Raw genomic sequence first — 19,799 nt, 5'->3', positions numbered from 1 at the left:
TTTGAAAATATTTATTCATCTAGGTCATTAAATAATAGAAGCATGTTGGTCATAAAAAACACTTCATGACTTAAGGTAATGTGGTATGACATCATTTTTACAGAAATAAATAAATTATCATATAAATTATTCTTACAGAAAGGAGTGGAAATTGTTTCCCCTTCAGTAAAGGACAGAGGTTTGATTGTATGTTACACAGACGGGGATGAAATACTATTCTGCCAAATTCGCATATACTTGACAATGCCTTCAGTGTAAATATTATCAGTTTAATGTTTTGTTTAAGTACAATAATTTTTACCATTTTATCACTTTTCTCATAAACGTTTGTTTTAAGATAAGGTGCAAATATACTCTAAGACTAACAGTTTTTCTCTATAAGCATAGTAAATACGTTTCATTTTTTTCTACGATCGGGATATATTTTGTTCACTCAGATGATAGTAGGTTTTCAGTATCATTTTCGCGATCGTACGTTAACACTGTTACACTGTTAGAAGCAAACCTTCTAGTCAGTTTAATGGTATGTTAACATAATATATTGCATTATATTTGATAATTCACAATGAAATTATAAAAATATAATGCCTCTTTATTTTAGAAAATAAAAGGACTATGTAATGTCAAACTACATATCTTTCAGTATTTAGAATATTGTACTTTGAAACATATTTCGATCATACACTAATATAAATAACTACATGGTTCTTTATATAAATGACCAGTCCATAGTTTGGATTTACCGGCCTAAATTTTAACACCTGTTTTCTGTGCTAAAGTATAACACATTGAAATTCATTTGTAATGGTAATCAATTTTTCGACCGATGCCTAATATGTTTGACTTCAGACCGACAAGTCATTCAATAAGTGTATACTAATATCCCCTATATCAACCTCATGTTGGCATATTTTGATACCATTTTCAGATTAGTTCCAAAGATTGAAGTTAATTCAACATGGATGTCTAATGGCTCTGTCACTGTTGGAAAGGTCATGAAATCGCCTGTTATTCCTGGTGTTTCGTCCATTTATACAACTGATATTGACATCACTGGCAGAATAAACAGTTCGAAATTGCACTATGTATGCGTACGTGCATCATCAGCCGGGTAAGTATATACCGAATTTGCGCCTTTGCAAAATATTTCGTAATGTGAACCAAAATATACCCTGCATAAAATTGTTGAAGAGTGTATCTTTTGCACCCGGTAAGACTGCTACAAATCACATCCGTACCTACGCATTTTTTGCACGGTGTGTATTCTTAATCTCATACGAATCAAAAATAAAAATACACCTCGCGTAAGTTGTTTTAAATGCATTAGATTAAAACATAGAAAGGATCAAATAGAAGAAAGAAATGCTTCTGTATCGTTTATTTAGAATAAGGAATTATTAATTATTGCCTACCTAGCGGGGATAGTATACATTTATCCGAGCACGCGCTGGGGATAGATATTCCTGTCTTTCCCTAGGGAAAAAACCTTGTCTAAAATAGCGTGCACTAAGGTGACGTCACATAATACTGGTACCATTGTGACGTCATAAACTTTATAAATAATGTCAGGAAATACCCAGACCTATTTGTCTCCACGATCTATTTTGAACATGATAGGCAAGAACAATGATCTAACATGTCTGCCTGTGTGAGACAGCTGTTTTCCCTACCCACGGGACAGCATGGATAAGAAACCTCGCTAACGCTCGGTTTTCCATTCCACAATGTCCCTCGGGAAGGAAAAAAACTCATCTTACACAGGCAGGCATGTAAGATCCTTATAGTCTATCTTCATATTTATGACAAATTATACTGGTAACAAATGTTCTCTTTTTAAAGAAATTCAGTGTACTTAGACGTCAATGTATTCGACTTAAAAATAGAAACATTATATATCTTTAAATTTACTTGCTTCGGCACAGACTTTACATTTATATTATAATAAGTATAAATCGAACTAATCACCACCACAATATACCAGACCAATTACGACAAAGCGCTTAGCAGTACAAACGAGAATGCACATTTCACAAGTCCACTAACCCAAATTAGATTAGTTTCGATTTTTCTTTGTATACACACGCCCAAATTATACTACATATTCGCAAAGTTCAACATTTGCATATATAGTCAATTCTCTGTTATCATGTCTCACAAATCAGTCTCACAATTCAGCAGTGGCAGTTTAGTCTATTTAACTGGGACAAAAAAAGCTGTATTATCTCTATCTGAAAGTTAACTGGATCTCAAGGATATACTGAACTTTACAGAGATAGTTTGCATTAAAGGATAAATTATGACCAGTTGACTTCCCATACGCGAGATTCGCGAGAATACAAGCTCGCATTATAAATTATTATATTAGTAGTGAGAATTCATACGAACTTATCACCACCACAATATGCCAGACCAGTTGCGGCAAAGCCTAGCAGTAAAAAAGAAAGTGAACATTTCGCCACAAGTCCACTAACCCAAATAAGATTAGTTTCGATGCTGCCGAACACACACGTATAACGACGGTCATTCACAATATATGTAGATTGATGCCATAACTTCAAATCTAAACAACAAATAAGTCTTAAATTTGTACCATTTGAAAAACAAAATATTATAACTGCTACGTGTTATATTAAAAATTGTTACCTTACGATCTGTTTGTTTTTTGGTCATTTGATTAAGTACATGTAGTTGGCACGCATGCCCGCTCCCGTCAACGACGTCAACATGTCTGTAACGTCAAGTTTGTTTACGATATCTTTCGTAATATGATTAATCATTTGGTTTAATCTATAAAATTTACAGAACGATATTTCTCACCAAAAGATCAGTGTATCATTTAAAGAATAAGTATATTCATTTTTAATGAGATGTCAATCTCGCCTAACGTAAAATATACATTTAACTGAAGCATGCAGATATACTTTTTGATTTCTGAAAACCATAAACCGCTCTATCTATAAGTGTATTAATTATGCCTTATCAAGTTAGCATTGTTAATTGATTACTGAGCTATCTTTCGAGATAAATAGGTCAACTAAAACTATTGTGAATTCTGAAAATTCTGTTTTCCCGAGTTCTTGCACTATTTAATGCTTTGCTCAGATTGCTAGACGTTGTGACATCACTATTATATCAGAGCATTTATGACTGCCATTGACAAACGTTGTTTATTTCAGTATCGAATGACCTATTTATGTTAAATTGTAAACAGACGTCATTTAAATTTTACGGACTTTAGGTAATTTTCTATTGCCGAAATTTAGTACTTTTATTTGCTGTCATTATATGTAAAACCATCGACTGGTGGCTAGCTACGGTTATTAAACAAACTCTTAGTTTACACTGTATGATATCATTCTATTTTTATAAGTACAGCTGCTAGTGGACATGTTACTTTTTAATATCGGTACCATTTATACTTTATACCCTGTTGCACTTAAAGGGAACAAAGATGCAAATAATTATAGTCTACGTTTTTATTGAACACCAATCGAACATCAAGTCTTAGTCATAACATTTATATTGAGTCAACTCAAAGTGTCTCTCTGAAAGACAATGTAAGCATTTTCATGTTTATTTTCGACTTTTGAATGTATGGAAATAATAAATTAATTTCAGGATCTCGAATTCCTCAGTTTGTTACGAGATCAGCTTTGTTCCAAATCGTAAGTGACATATAGATATGTTGTACTTGATAATTGTTGTAACATACTGATATAACTCTACTAAAGAATGGTATTTTTCTACTTTCTGCATTTCCTTATCTTGGAAGTTGTCAGTTTGACAGTTCAGCATAAATTTTTAACAAAGAAAAAAGCTTATAAAAGATATTTTTCCATCAGATTCTGTCACCTCTAAAACGGCTACTGGGTTCAATGAAAACAATTCTTCGTTGTGACTTTAGCCACCATCGCCTTATAATAGATTTTATTTTTCAATGAACGCCAATATGTATGAAGACATTTTGCTACTTTGTACTTACTACTTGTATGCAAGTACTGAATTTATATTCTGTGTTTCTGGTAATAGATTTGCATCATTCCTTCAGTCAATGAAAGAAAATCATTAAAACAAATTGAATATACACAACTGAAAAACGAATATGTTTACAAAATCCTTGTACAGTGTTTTACTTAAAAGTATCAAACAAAAGCTTCCTTTTTAAGCAACTGACCTTCAAAAAGTGTTGTTTCCGCCTCAGTTAACGTTAAACATGTTCTAGTTTTAGTTTAATCTGAGTTATTGTAATGTTACTTTACTGAAATTCTAAATATCTAGATGCCGGCAAATATTTCAAGTAGAAACTAAGATACACGTTTTTGACAGTTATGCAGCTATTTTGTATTATTTTCTTCTACAAGATTCATAACACCAATTATATATGAATAATCCTTAATTGTGTTGTCACATTGTGTTTAATAGTGATTAAAAAGGAGGTAGAAAGATACCAATACGATTTAAAGTGAATGACTGTACAAAATACAAATTCTATTTACACAGCTTAATGTTATATCTTAACTTTCCATTTGTGCTTGATCTAGCTGAAAACGATACTTCAACACTGGCGTATTCGCAAAGAAAGGTAAGCATAACTTTAATCATTTGATAGAACCTAACATTTAAGCATAACTTTAACGTAAGACAGAAAATTATATGACATGTGATTTAAATATAATATCTGTGCTTATTTTCTCGAAAGCAAAACAGAAAATAATACATACAATTGGTCATTTTGTAAACGGGGCAATAGTTTCTCATGTCTCGGAGCTGGTGTGGTTGGGGGGGGGGGGGGGGGGGGGGTGGAGGTGACTGTGAGCATATCTGTATTTACCATTTACTGGAAGAAAGAATTGTTTACTTTAATCTTGATATTTCAGGCATCGGTGAAGTTTGTTGCCCCAACATTAAAAGATCGCAGCAGAATTTTGTGTAATGTGGGTGAAAAATGTCATATTCTTATGTATACATCTTTCTCATCAAACAGGTAAATATAAATCTTTATTTATTTTGATGTATGAAATTTTAAATTTTCTACGATACTGTTATTTTTCGAAAATTGTCACCTTATATTTACTATCAAAATAATGTGAAAATGTGAACACACTACCAAAACTTTAACGAGACATAAAGAAGAACAAGAAATAAAAAGATACGTATAGCTGATTCCTATAAGATATTGCGTTCATTTGTTTTTCGATTTTTTAACATTTTTTTAATTATCTAATTACCTATATGTGTAAGAAAAAAATCTGTATTGCGTCATCCACAGGGAGGCCTTTCGGGTATTCGTATTTCAGTGAACGAAAGAGAGAAATAATGTTATCACCACAGCTTAAGTTTAGGGACTCAGTAGTTAATTGAGGAACCGATATCCCTATAGTATATTTTATATTTATAAGTTGTGTGAGGGGATGGGGGTCGTAAATCCCCATGTTGGCGCAGGTCATGCTCACATGCAAAAATTAAGGTATACTACCTCCTAAACGTAACTTAACGTATGTCTCCATAGGTCATAGTGTATTTCTTTACTTCAATATAGCGTAAGTAAAAGGTCAAGGATCATTTGCATGTATATACTAGTGAATGTTTTTTAACATTGTCTGTCATTGATAATAAAATATCATACATTACGCTTTACCTCGTCATTTTATGCGAACGTTTAATATTAGTTCCTTACTCATTTGATAGTAATTGTGTATCCTTTTAACAAAAGAAAAGTTTTAAGGTATTTTCGTTAGGAGACACCATCCACATGTTAATCACATGTGGGTTTTCATTCATGTATTCTTCTATTCTACTCCAGATCTGCTTGTAGAAGTCATATTACGAAGCCTGCTACAGCCTCTCATGGTCTTAGTGGTTGTGACTTGGATGACAGGGATAACGATGAAGACGATAACGACACAGTCGCTAAATTAAGAGATCCTTGCTGGTAATTATAAGCATGAAACGCATTGATCCTCACTTTAATTTGGTTTTAAGTTTTGTGTAGTGTAGTTATCACTGCTTAAAAGCAATAATATCCCTCCACTGATCATTTATCATATACAAATCTTAACAAAATACACATGCTGAATTTATAAGAGAAGGTTAAACAATGGTAAAAATAAGTGTTTGATGAAAACGAAGATACAGACAAACGTTCTTTGACAAAAGAAGCTTTTACATATTTCAGTGAAAATATACTGTCGTCAACGGCTGGTGTCGAAGTGTACAAATCACGTCCACGTGGCCCAAGCTGTGTTACTGAAGCTTCTTTCAAATTCTCAAGTCCGGGAGAAAGGCAGATGTGTTTTCTTTCAGCGTAAGTTGTGTATTTATTTATACGTGTTTCGTACGTTGTAAGACAATCTTTACTGGTTCGGGGAGCGTCGAAGCTGACAATAGATAAAATTGGTCTGATGGATCAATGTATCATCTAGGGGTACATTATCTATTTACTTATTTTATAAATACGCTCTGGTGTGTTTAGCAAATTATTAAATTGACTTCTCTAACAGGAAATGTACAAAAAGTAATACACATAAAATCGTTGGCGCTGCAAGTACTGCGTCTGCTGTGTCTCTTTGACGTATTATTTTGGCAAGTTCAACTTGTTTTTATTTTATTTTGTGTCATATGAAATTATGTTTTCTATATGTATAACTGTTTGTACAACATATCGAATTAAACTGCTCGTGCGTTCTGTATGTTTTATATGAGTGTTAGGATTATTTTCATATAAACTGTCATGAACAATATTATACATGCTACTGTTTAATTCTAGAGACACGGATTCACAACAGCTATGCTACACTGTAGGTGTATACGATCATTCTAAAGGTATAGTTGATAAACTTATATCCAGTTAAGACAATTTATAATTATTTTGGTAAATTGCACGTGGAATTTTGATTAATTCATGATTGTTTTAGACTTCAAGCAAACCATCTAAATAATTAAAATTGATGAATTCAATAGTAATGTGTTACACCATATTTACGAAGTATTACTTAAAAATATGGTGATGTATTTCACTTATTTGAATGTGCTGATATCTTAAAGACATTAGGATGTTGTACCTGAAATAGACATAAACTTTTAATCCATTTATAGGCATTTTAACGTTTTGCAGATCCTTGTTCCAATTCACCGTGCCTCAATAATGGCCAATGCTTCAATACAAATCATACTAGTTTTAAATGCATTTGTCCAGACCAATATACAGGAGAAAAATGTCAAAGAGGTAAAATAACATATTGATATAATCTTTAAAAATTAAACTATCTCATTGTAACTGCCTGTATACTTTTACATGAATTAACGGATAACATAACCGATGACTACATTCAGCTTTGAAATGTAACAGTTATCAGCCATGTTGCTTTAAATAAAACTGATAGGTTATATTGATATTCAACTTTAAACTTCTATTAATATGACATCAGTATAATATAAGTATCGATATTGTATTGCTTTGGCTTTTGATTTGTTACCATTGACTTTCCTAATTAATAGAACAGCTTTCCGCCATGTTTCATTCATTGTTAATCAACTGAAATCTTTGTTGAAACCGTACATTTATATTGTGGAGATATTTTAAACTTATTTGACGAAAGTGAATTCGGTAGCCATATAACATTAGATATTTTGTTTTGTTACAAATTACATAGGACCATGTCAAGCAGCTGATAATAAATGTTTAAATGATGCGTATTGTCAGACAAATGATGGAACGGAGATGTGCATCTGTAAAGCTGGATTCTTTGGGCAGACATGTAGTAAAGGTAAATATTTCTATTAAAATGTTTCAAGATTCGTCATTACATACATGCAAAAACGTATTAAATACCTTATACAGAAAACCATGCATGTATCACAATACAGTAGCTAACACTAGTACAAAACATGTCTCTATAACCCTAAACTGCATAATATAGTCGTATTTCAGGTCCATCCAGTGTGAACCAAAGTTATACAGTAAGTACATATTTGTATTTATGTATAAATTGATCAGTTCAGAGAACGTTTGTTTACTTACATGTGCATTTTAACTATCAGTACACACTACACAGTACAAGCATGAGAGCGGAAAGGCATATTTCACGTACTGCCTCCTTGATACTGATTTTTCATTAGCTTTTATATTTGAAGACCTTAGATTTTAGGATAACATTCATACTTTAACTTTCGTCATTCTTTTTTTGTGTGAAAACATCATATCATCTTCATCTAGACAGTTCCTATTATCACTTTCTTTATGATGAAAACAGAAGTTTACAGATACAGTTGTACCAACATCATTTACATGTGTGATCTATCAGAAGTGCAGCGTAGCTTTGATTCTGACAAGCCAGTCTGCTTATATGTAAGTTGTCGTGATATAGTTGCATTCTCCCCTTTGTCAGTTTACTATTTAGCGCGTTACCATTCTATATTTCAATATATATCTAATTCATTATTCGATTTATTTCGGGCATATCTTAATTATATAATGTCTTTCAAAATCTAGAGGACTTTGTTTTTGAATACAGTCTAAACTTAGCAAATAGTTAATTGTTTTGTTATCATAATTCTAAACTCGTAAACATTTAATTTTAAAATAGTTTAAGTAAGGCTCTCGCTGAATTACTCTTTGTAATATTTAAACGCATCCTCTCTGACTTAGTTACTCAAATTTTTTATACGTTTGAGAGTCTGATGTCTTTGAGCTGACTGTTCTATTTTCAGACCGATAGTGTCTCCAGGATACATTGACACTTCGCTTTCACTTGAACGCATTGAGACAGTTAACAGGTTGCCAGTTATAGGTAGTTTTCAGACTAATACAGTAGTGAAGCCGTTAGAACTCGGATTAAAAGACATGTGCATACAGACAAAAGATATAATTGGGTATGTATATTAGTCTTATAACATACTGTACATTTTTCTCACAAAAAATAATGAAATTTGTAATGTAGCATAACAATTCCAAATAGTTGCTATTTCAATAATTATTTGTAACCAAATATTACGATACATAATATTATATATGTAACTGACTAGTTTGTCTGTACTAAATGATAGTAGGAAAGTTAAAAAGGATGTACGGTGAAATGTTGACATTCAATTTTGCAGGTTAAACGAGGATGAAATATGCATAAAAGTCAACGTCATATCAGGTATTGAATAAGATTTTGAAATAGTTTTTACATTAAATGTTAAGTTAAAATGCTTATTTCAGTTTTAATGTAGTATTTCAGTTTTGATTAGATAATTGTTTAATCATTGTAATGCTGAGACCGGTTTCTGGTAAAATACCGCGAGATCCAAGTTCTCTTAATAATACTATCCGTAAACATACATAAGTTCGCTGTATTTATTGGTTCTTTTCAGATGTAATATCAATTTACGGGTTCAAGGTATGTTTTAAAATTCTAGACAGTCGAAGTATAAAGCTAAAGATCGATATTTTCTGCAGCAACATTTATTAACATCATACACATTCTTAAATTGTTTCCAAATTGTATCTGATTCAATTTTCATGTTAAAAAACAACAGACAAGATTGTGTATCTAAGCATTTTATATTATGTTGTATCTTTTGTTTGAATTTCCATATGATATTAGAAACATGTATGTTTATTGTGTTATGTAATATTTGACAATGTTTTATAGCAAATGATCATTTGATCAGGTTTTAACATTCCTGGTACTTGTAACTGCATTTTAGACGGCTGGACATATGTATACTTATATTTTTTTTTAATACCCTTTGAGCATTTATATTAAAGCATTACAAATATCCCTATTTCTACAGGTTTGTTATACATATAAGGGACATTCCTCCAAATATATACTTAAATTTCAAAATTTTATACCCAGAAGTCGATATGAAATATCAAAATTGATAAATGAGTGTGTGTTGATTGTTTTATGATATAAATACAACCGAATTCTCTCTATTCTGAATCGGATGTCTAAATTGTGACCAGCGCCAAAAGGTTTAATATTCTATTATGACTCATACAGCATTGAAAAATAAACAAAGTCCCAAATCACGTCGAATCAGGCTATATTTACTTCTTTTAAACAATAAATAACTCATAGAAAATCTCAAGATTTTTTAAAAAAAAGATTGTATGCAGGTATATCATTGTAAATATAGTTTATTACATATTTCGTAAATCAATTAAGGATCGTCCACATTTTGTTGAACCAAGTCTTCCTACAAATGCTGAGGTTGAATGTGTAGCTGGAGGACCTTGTCATATACTCTACCAAGCAACGGCCGGTATAGGTAATGAGCACGAGTGGTACGTTTTTTATTAATTGATACCATTTTATTGCCATTAAAATGTGACAGATTAAATGTGCTTCACAATCTCCATATGTCCACTGGTAAACGCTATTTAAGAAATCTTTTAGAATTAAACAAAAAAGGGATCCTGACACATTATTGTTCTTATCATACATTTTTGTTTCAAAACATAGGTATGAATTTAATAGATTTTTACGGCATGTAAATGTCAATATATTTCTGAAAAATAGATACATTTTTTATATTTTAATCAAAAGTGCACAGATATTTTTATGTAAGAAATTCTGTGATCAAGGGAATATATCTCTTCTTGGACACGTAGAGCAGAAACATTAATGTGGCCTAATATATTGGATATATTTCATTTTGGTATATTTCATTTACCATTCAACAATGACCTTGATTGCTAAGCAATAATCACTTACGCTAGTCGCTAAAATAAATGACATCTGGAAATATCCGTCAACCTTTAATAAATATGTGCTGCAACAGAATGCATTTATTAACAGTATCTTAGAACTGACCGGGACTCGAACACAGCACCTTTCTTACCTATGGCAACACCCAATTCCTTATAACAACAGTCTATAGCTAGGCAGTATAAGTGTACCGTTATCCTCTGCCCGACTGTATAACATGACAAGGAACAAAGATATTGGGATATTGAGTACTCCGAATTATCGGCGCTGGAAATTCTGAGATGCTCTTGAGTATCTCCCACCTTACTAGAGGCCTGTACTAAAACGTTCGCACTGTCTGTTCTGGGGGCTTCATCTCACTCTGTCCCTCTGGTCAGATCGCTCTGTGTCTGTACTAGTAGAGGATGAATTTCGCGCCCTGTGTGGCTGCGTCTGCTATATGTAAAGCGCTTTTGAACGTGTTTATCATGAAAATGGCGCTATATAAATCGGGTACAATAATAATAATAAATATGAGACTTTTCTTACGGGAATGTTCGTGTGGGAAAAAAATGCTAAAATTTCTCTAACGTGTTTTATGGTGATATAACTTACACAAAAGTTTCTTTATTTGTCACTTTAGCAGCAGGCAAAGACAGCGAACCTTGCCAAAATTTCACCAATAATATTAAAATATTAAGATTCGAAAGGAAATTACAGTTATGAATTAATATCCCTCTGTATCACACAAAGTCATTAGCATTCGCTGTACAATCAGTATTGTGACTAAGATCGACTGCCATTTACTCATTCAAATGATTCTGTGACTCCATTATTTATATAAGCCCGGTGCGCTATTGCATGAATATTTACATGTGACGAAGCCATTCAGTCTGCTTAAGCAAAGCAGGCAAAATTAAGGTTTCTATCGTGCTTGTAACAATGCCTGAAAGCTTGTCACCGGGCCCAAAATGCTTATGTATGAGCTTAACCAAAAGAGCAATTAAGATTACAAAGATATATGTGCGTTGCCTTTTGATACATGCCCAAGAATAAATCGCTGAAATTATATTTTGTTAACTTTTTCTCCCAGTGTGACATTTCAACTGAGCCCACCAGTTGGTTTTGTTAACTACCATCTCTTCTCTTCATGCGATAATTGTAAACCAGGCAACCCCGGCAGTGGTAACTGTACTGTAGATGTATCCCTGGTAACAAAGCTTGGCGAAATCGGAGTGAACAATCAATTCTGTATATCTGCTGAAATTGAAGGGTAAATCTAACTTTGCATTCTATAACTGACTGTTAACCAAAGAAAACTAGCTTTCTCAATGAGGCATTGAATTCGATATTAATTTTGTTTACACATCAGTTTGTGATATTATTTCTGAATGCTGAATGAAATAGTTTATGTAACTGAAACACTACTGGTATTAAGGTTCGTTATAGACTACTTCTTTCTTCTACAAAATACATCTCGTTTAAGACAGCGTTTTGTTTTTCTTTTAAACTACATGTACTTACGTTTTCAGCAATTTATTCCATTGCCATCTCTGCAGATATTAAGCAACAACAAAACAAAGCTGAACTTTTACCTGCGGTAAAAGAAGTTGGTTAAAAATTTCTTAGTACAAGAAACGAAATACGTTTTTAGTTTAAACTCAGAATTAGGACAAAATATTACATATTTATTTACCAGTATTTATTAAGATATATTTCTTGAAATTGGAGGTTTACTTAGTTTTATAGAATAATATTTCCTATAAGTACCGATTCGTTCGTGACTGTGGATGTATAAACTGCAAATAAACTGTTTTCAGGTTTTAGGAATACATCAAACTTTTGGTTTTATTTTATTGTTTTAAATGTCTGTTTATGGATTACAGACTGGATATTTCCTAGTATAACTATGTTAACCTGTCAGTGCATATTTTAGGTTAGAGTTGGAAGGAGAGAAGCGCTGTTTCAATTTAACAATTACAGATCCGTCATCAAGTGGTAAATGATTTTTTTTAAAATAAAGGTTTCTCGATGATAATTTAAAACATTGTTTATAAAACTTTTAAGTAATGACATCGTGGATCATAGTAAACTTTTTCATATACAAATATTGGTGTATATATATTATGGCCCAATATTAAGTAAATAAAACTTTGTAGATTATAAAGTTGTTTTACTTGTAACGTGCCTAATAAAACATCCTATTTGTTATATCATCAGGAAAAAAAGGCTGCCAGATTATCAAATGTAGGAATGGAGGTTTCTGTGACGGTCATCTTCCATCTGATCCAATATGTTTCTGCACAGAACAATTTTCAGGAAAAACTTGTGAACAAGGTAAGGCGTAAACAATTGTTTGTTTCCGGTATCCCGACCTATCCTAAATTTTTGGCCCGACCCTAAATGTTTTTATGGCTTTGGAGAATAATTTTTTCAACTTTTTAACAAAAAAATGCAGAACATCACTTTTTATGCTTTAAACATGGTCAGTGATGATTAATTTACTGATGCTCTAAAGTCATTACCTCCTTATTTCTGATCATTTTTTGACATAAAATAATTTTCGAAAAGTCTCACTTGATAAAAAAATCAAAAAAAAAAAATCCGACCTACCCACCCTATTTATTTAGCATGTTACCGTAAACAAAGAAATTTTTAGACCTAATTGCTTGTCTTAAAAACTCATTGAAATAATATTGACATAATACATGTCGTGGACTGTAACTGTATATAAATAAAGAAACAGTTACAATAGTTTCGCGCCCAGCCCTCGATGTATATACTTGAAATGTTTACACTTATGACATGATTGCATAGTTTAATAACTTCATCTTTTTGTTTTGAGCTGGAAAGAGAAACGTTTAAGTTAGGCCAGACTATTCCCTAATTAACTAATATTAATTTCAACGTTGCTCGATATTTCATAGATAACTATTTTGAAGATAACTTGGGCAAACCATGGTTTGGCTTTTAGGAACAGTAGTTAAAGTAAGTTGAAATTATTCAGTTCATTTTCCGTCAATTTAGTTTTTAGGGAAAATATAGTATACATTGTAATCTTAATTATTTTTACTGCAGCTGAAGCGGGAACAGAACTATCGTCCTTACAAAAACAGGTAATATTGCAAAGGGAAGCCCGTACTTTTTTTGACTGATGACTAAATATGGAGATGGGATGTAAAGGATAGTGGAGGTATGCTTCGCTTTACTAACTTGAGCCCGTATAATGTGTGAATACCGAGCTACAAATATGCTTTTTACGTGCTCAGGTTAGAATTACAGTGCATACTGAGACTGAAACTCAGTACGAGGGTGGGATCAAAAGTAATGCAATCACTGGTGTTAAATGACAACTAAAGGTTGGATTAAGAAAATCTTTATTTCAAACCTTCAAAGTAATCTCCTTTGACGGATACACAACGTCTCAATCTTTTAATCGAATCCTTAAAAGCTTTCTGATAGTCTTTTTAGGTATATCCCTAAGGAGGTTAAATATGGCGGCCCCCAACTTTTGGAGGGATGTATATTTTCTGCCTGCAAGCTTTTTCTTGAGACGAGGGAAAAGGAAAAAGTCACAGGGGGCTGGATCCGGAGAATAGGGTGGGTGTTCTAGAACATATACTTCCTGTTCATTCAAAAACGACGTCACGATCCCAGCCGTGTGACTCAAACCGTTGTCATGTAACAAATGGATGCCTCGGATACCCGTCTTTGGTCGACGTTTCTGGAAATACTTGAGAAGCTTTTTAAGAACTTGTTTCTTATAAAACTTGGCATTCATTGACTTGCCTTTAGGTACAGGAAGCTGAATGGCGAGACCTTTAGTAGTGAAAAATATGGCATACATAACCTTTTTCACTCTTGCAATCCTTTTGGCAATGCAAACCCTTCTGGCATTTTTGGTGAGCCATACTCGGTTACTAATTTTTCGATGCGGTTCGAAGAAATGTATTCAAGACTCATCACCTGTTACTACATTCATAAATGATTTTTGATCGTATCTTGGAATTTTCAAAAGCTTGCGCGCCATGTTAACGCGCGTGCGTATTTGCTCTTCAGTGAGCAAATGCGGGATCCACCTAGCACTTTTCTTCTTCAGTTTCAAAATTTTTCGCAGAATGCGCAACACAGATGCTTTTGAAATGCCAACCATGTCCGCAATCTGCTGAGAAGTATATCTTGCGTCAGAATGTACTATTTGTTTGATTTTTCCAACAATCCTTGGACTACTTGTAGACTTAGGTCGACCAGCTTTAGGTGCATTTTTGACAGACTCCACGCCTGCACAAAATTTCCTAACCCATCTGCAAACTGTGGAAAAGGACATTTCATTACTACCATAAACAGCACATATGTCAGCATAAATGTCCTTTGAACCTCTTCCGAGTGAAGCGCAAGTCTTAATGTAAGACCTAATTTCGTTCGCATTTTTTACACTTTTACCAACCATTTTGCCTAACGGCCTACGAGTAGGGTTTGTGCAAATGTGAATTGTGAGCGAGATATTGTGTCTACATGTATAGTTTATACGTAGATTGAAAGCTATTACAACGGGGAACACTTTCAAGGCGTGAATTTTGTACTCGCGCTAAAAATAGCGGTTATCAATAGCAAGTGGCATTACTTTTGATCCCATCCTCGTATCTGATGTACTGCAAGGTATATCATACAAATTAGCTGTTGAAGATGTGGCATGAAGGAATAAAACAGTTTTGAATATTATCATTTACTGAATCTAAATCAGTTGTAATTTTGCCCGCCCGCTTAGCTCAGTAGGTAAGAGCGTTGGTCTACGGATCGCGGGGTCGCGAGTTCGATCCTCGGGCGGGGCGTATGTTCTCCGTGACTATTTGATAAACGACATTGTGTCTGAAATCATAAGTCCTCCACCTCTGATAATCCATGTGGGGAAGTTGGCAGTTACTTGCGGAGAACAGGTTTGTACTGGTACAGAATCCAGGAACACTGGTTAGGTTAACTGCCCGCCGTTATATGACTGAAATACTGTTGAAAAACGGCGTTAAACCCAAAACAAACAAACAAAAATCAGTTGTAATTGGTACTAATCAAATCTAAATAAAACGTTTCCGCGTCTCAAGGTAATAGTTTGGAAGAAACAATTTTGAATTTGTATACACGTATTGTGTCTACGCCGCTTGCAAAGCACAAGCGGAGGTTGGTATTCAAATTCTAACCTACTAGTCAGATAAGTATTTAGATATCAGCCTGCAGTCGTGTGCTTTTCAGATTGATATGCTTATTAACAGCCCTGTCAAATCAAAGGAGCCATGCAGTAAAATAATATTATTGATATGGTACTTATATTATATATTATGACAGTTTTACAAGACACCAGTGTGTAAAGTTTATCAAAGTAAGCATTTTAGTTTTGTTTTGTTATACTGAAAGGATCATTATTTTCAGATGTTTCTATTCAGATATGTATTACTCTTTTAGCTGCAAAAGGAAACGTCTTAGAATAAATTAAGCGATATTCAATACCAAATAAACTTGAACAGAATTAAATGAGGCATAGTAATAATTGCGATAGATGTTATACTATATGTATAACAAACACAAACATTCAGATATGTATTACTCTTTTAGCTGCAAAAGGTATCCTCTTAGAATAGATTAAGCTATATTCAATACCAAATGAACTTGAACAGAATCAAATGAGGCATAATAATAATTGCGATAGATGTTGTACTATGTAATTTATAAATGCACATGTGATGTCATTAGGTAGTTACAAAGCTGATATATTTGCCATTAAATTATTAAAGAAATGATATACAAAACGCGTGCGTACAAACAAACACAAACAGTGTGTGCACACTCACAATAAAAAGAAAATGTAGATATGATTTAAATAATTGTATAGAATTAAAAAGTAGAAAACGACAGGTCGACCAAAACGATATAAACGAAATAATGTTGCAGGCTCGGTTTGATTGAGCCTGTTTATGGACTGTGGTGGAAATGCAAGCTACCGTCCATGCTCTTTAGTTCCGGGTTGAGCAGAAAACATTTTAAGTACCAGAATATATTTGAGAGTCATCCGCAGATGTTAAAATATTGCAAGCAGTGAGGAATTTAACATACGGTTAGCTTACCAATGGTCATTTATTTATTTATTTATTTATTTATTTATTTATAGAGTTTCATCGGAAATAGTGCTGTACCTTCGCTAATAGAATGCGGTATTAAACAGGATTGCCATATTCCGTTCCAAATTCTCTCAAAACAAGGTCTCATGTATGTATCTATAAATAGTATAGCATTATTTTCAAATTACATTTGCATACTTTTAGCAATGTTTTCGTGTATATTTAAACAATAATTTTTTTCTGTAGTAGAAATTTCAAAATGTACATGGGCATAATGAAATCATGTTTCGATGTATTTGTACGTAAAATAATTACTAATACTACATAAGGTAAACGGATTTAGATCTAAAACACTCCAAGACAAAATTTAAAATTGTTGTATTTATCTTAACTTTTAAAAGTAGTCAGTGTATAGGCATATCTTATTTTGATGGAGAATGTTTCATAGTCTGGCACCATAGTACGCAAATCTCTAATTTAAGTCTTTGGTACATGTAATGACACAGGGTAGGTTTCTCTTACGTGTATTTGCTAACGGTCATCTCTTAGCTTTGTCCGAATGTGTTCCTTTTTATACTTCAGTCCTACTTGCTTTCAATTTGGTTTTGTCTATGTGTGTGTCCATGCGTGTGTCTGTATACTGGTGTCCATGTTTAAATTGCTGTGGTCTGTTGTCTACAAAGACTGTGGTCTTGAAACGCTGGTTTCTTTATTAAAGTTCATTGTTTTCCCCTTCAGTCAACACCTTCGCCTTTGTCTGTTCTATTCCAACCGTTTTATATTGCATATTATTAAAATGTACTTGCTGTTGAAGATTGGAAAGCAACCTGGCTGCTAATTATTTCCACTACAGTTTCAATGTTTTAATTGTTCTAGCATAGGCCTTGTGTTGTTGTGTTTACTTTTGTCGGTATGGGTCTGAATTTTAAATTTATGGTTTGCGTTGTGTTTGGATATCTTTCAATAATGAACGAAACGACAATTGCGGTGCGAGACGCCCTTGTTACAATGTCAGGTGCCGTGCTTTAGATATGTTTAAGTCAGACCAATATATTTTTATCATTGCATGCATTTGTATTAATATATCCTTGACCTCAGTCGGTGTGCATGTGCATACACATATATGTATGTGTGTCTGTTTGTGTCTGTGTTCTTGAAATGTGCGGTCTGACATATGCTTTTATGAATAATAGAACGACTATCATTTCAATATTAGTCCCTGGAGAGAGAAAAAAAGATTCTAGTTATGAAATATTGCTCACTTTGAAGAATAATTGCAATGTTTCATGCATGATTTTTGCTTCTTTGAAATCAATAATATAGTTTATAATGCACATTATTGATTACCAATAACTGAATCAAAATTACAGGCCAAGAGTGCATCTCGGTTTTAAAGACCCTGGCATTTTGATTAGCAAACCATCAGTCAAAGCTCTTGGTGACTCAACTGGACTTTTCGAAGGTTTTGCGGTTTGTCACTCGAATAAAAGAGGAAATTTTAGAGCTTGTTTTCAATTAAATTTGAACAGGTTTGTCTTTATGATGATAATACTTGTTCACCTTTTCAGTCCTTTATATAGAAAGATATGTTGTACAAACTGAGTTATCGAAGAAGTCTTTGTCAGCCATTTGATCGTTTTGTTTTTGTCGATATATTAATAATTTATCTCTTTAATTATGAAGGTGATTAACTCCCAGATACAGTTTATTTTTCAATAATTTCATACTATACATTAGAGCTAACTTGTATATGCTTGTATTTCTTTGGTACTGTATATAATTGTTTAATATCTGTATTCATATAACAAATCGTTCTAGAATCGATAAGATATCATTATTTGTTTTCATTGATCTAATTTTCTGGTTTTCACATTTTACAGTAACATTGAAGATGATCTTTGCGTTAAAATTCACACATGTATGTATTTTCAATATTTTCTTTTCATTCACTTGGTTGCATGTAAAAGAATCTTTTTTAATTCACTTTTGTTGTACGATACATTTTAAAACGACGATCTACTATATCAAAATATAACCTGTTACCTTCCGATCAAGAGAAATAATATTAATGTTGTTGCAATTAATCAGTAAGAACAGTTGGGCATCAAACATATATAGCGTACTGTTAACTAAACAATTTGTGATGTGATAAAGAGTGATAAACTTGCATGTTTAGTTTGGTGTTATATTCGAAACTAGTGCATCCGATTTGTGTTATAATTTGGGAATAAGTGTGTTGTTAAGCAAAATGTTTAGTACTTGTGAGCAAAATCAGTATACCTTTTATTATGTATGACACTCGTATCAGCCCTCAGTTAAAAAAAACAGTACATGCTATATTTACAGCTACAGTTGTTGGTGGTGAGACCAAAATGGTAAGAGTTCGCTATTCGTAACATATTACACAGAGCCGTTTACTTCGTTTATTTGCATAGATACGAGAAAACAATCTGAACACTTTAACTTGCCATTTAAATGAAGGAGTGTTTAGTGATTAAATCAAACCATATGTTTTTCAATCAGAAACAGCCAAGGTAAAATGATTCCATATGATTATGTTTTCATATGTCCGTAAGAATTAGATATGATATGCATAAACAGCAATGTAATACTAAGTTATTTTTACGAATGACATAGTTCTAAGTGTACCTGATTGAAAAAGTCATTTCCGGTTTTCTCGTTACATTTTAGACGAAACCATATTTCACCTCTCCATCCTTACCAACCGGGTCAACCGTTCTTTGCCAGGTCAACAAGACTTGCCATTTTTATATGCATTTTACTAAAGGTGATGCATTTGGATCTCCAAACAAGTGGTACATAAGTTTAAATTTATTTCGATTCGATATCATAACTATTTCCCATACTTCATAGAATGTTGTTACATATGTGTAGTTTTCATTCTGCTCCGTGGTGATTGCTAATTGGTTTGCTTCTTCTTTACAACAGGTATTGTCGTATTGGGATATTACTTTTAATTTAATTTCATTCAGGTTAGAACGAATGCTTTATA

At 32.9% G+C, this 19,799-nt stretch overlaps 1 protein-coding gene across 3 annotated transcripts in view; it reads left to right on the top strand.

Annotated features, from left to right (window-relative positions):
* LOC123541967 (uncharacterized) overlaps positions 1 to 19,799 on the top strand; it is a 67,781-nt gene that overhangs the window by 32,524 nt on the left and 15,458 nt on the right. For all 3 annotated transcript variants that reach the window (XM_045327602.2, XM_045327610.2, XM_045327595.2), the window contains exons 20-44: positions 139 to 254; positions 929 to 1,111; positions 3,619 to 3,665; positions 4,542 to 4,582; positions 4,878 to 4,984; positions 5,804 to 5,932; positions 6,176 to 6,304; positions 6,767 to 6,822; positions 7,115 to 7,225; positions 7,653 to 7,766; positions 7,931 to 7,959; positions 8,253 to 8,347; positions 8,710 to 8,871; positions 9,097 to 9,140; positions 9,355 to 9,380; positions 10,155 to 10,273; positions 11,770 to 11,949; positions 12,613 to 12,674; positions 12,897 to 13,013; positions 13,755 to 13,792; positions 16,837 to 16,934; positions 18,157 to 18,315; positions 18,667 to 18,704; positions 19,133 to 19,161; positions 19,478 to 19,602. In XM_045327602.2, coding sequence (XP_045183537.2) covers positions 139 to 254; positions 929 to 1,111; positions 3,619 to 3,665; positions 4,542 to 4,582; positions 4,878 to 4,984; positions 5,804 to 5,932; positions 6,176 to 6,304; positions 6,767 to 6,822; positions 7,115 to 7,225; positions 7,653 to 7,766; positions 7,931 to 7,959; positions 8,253 to 8,347; positions 8,710 to 8,871; positions 9,097 to 9,140; positions 9,355 to 9,380; positions 10,155 to 10,273; positions 11,770 to 11,949; positions 12,613 to 12,674; positions 12,897 to 13,013; positions 13,755 to 13,792; positions 16,837 to 16,934; positions 18,157 to 18,315; positions 18,667 to 18,704; positions 19,133 to 19,161; positions 19,478 to 19,602 — 2,354 coding nt within the window. The remainder of the gene's footprint in view (positions 1 to 138; positions 255 to 928; positions 1,112 to 3,618; positions 3,666 to 4,541; positions 4,583 to 4,877; positions 4,985 to 5,803; positions 5,933 to 6,175; positions 6,305 to 6,766; positions 6,823 to 7,114; positions 7,226 to 7,652; positions 7,767 to 7,930; positions 7,960 to 8,252; positions 8,348 to 8,709; positions 8,872 to 9,096; positions 9,141 to 9,354; positions 9,381 to 10,154; positions 10,274 to 11,769; positions 11,950 to 12,612; positions 12,675 to 12,896; positions 13,014 to 13,754; positions 13,793 to 16,836; positions 16,935 to 18,156; positions 18,316 to 18,666; positions 18,705 to 19,132; positions 19,162 to 19,477; positions 19,603 to 19,799) is intronic.

The sequence above is a fragment of the Mercenaria mercenaria genome, chromosome 1, assembly GCF_021730395.1.
Source record: "Mercenaria mercenaria strain notata chromosome 1, MADL_Memer_1, whole genome shotgun sequence".
Lineage (NCBI taxonomy): Eukaryota > Metazoa > Mollusca > Bivalvia > Venerida > Veneridae > Mercenaria > Mercenaria mercenaria.
Note: the sequence above shows the minus strand (reverse complement) of the source record. Positions and strands in the feature narration are given on the sequence as shown.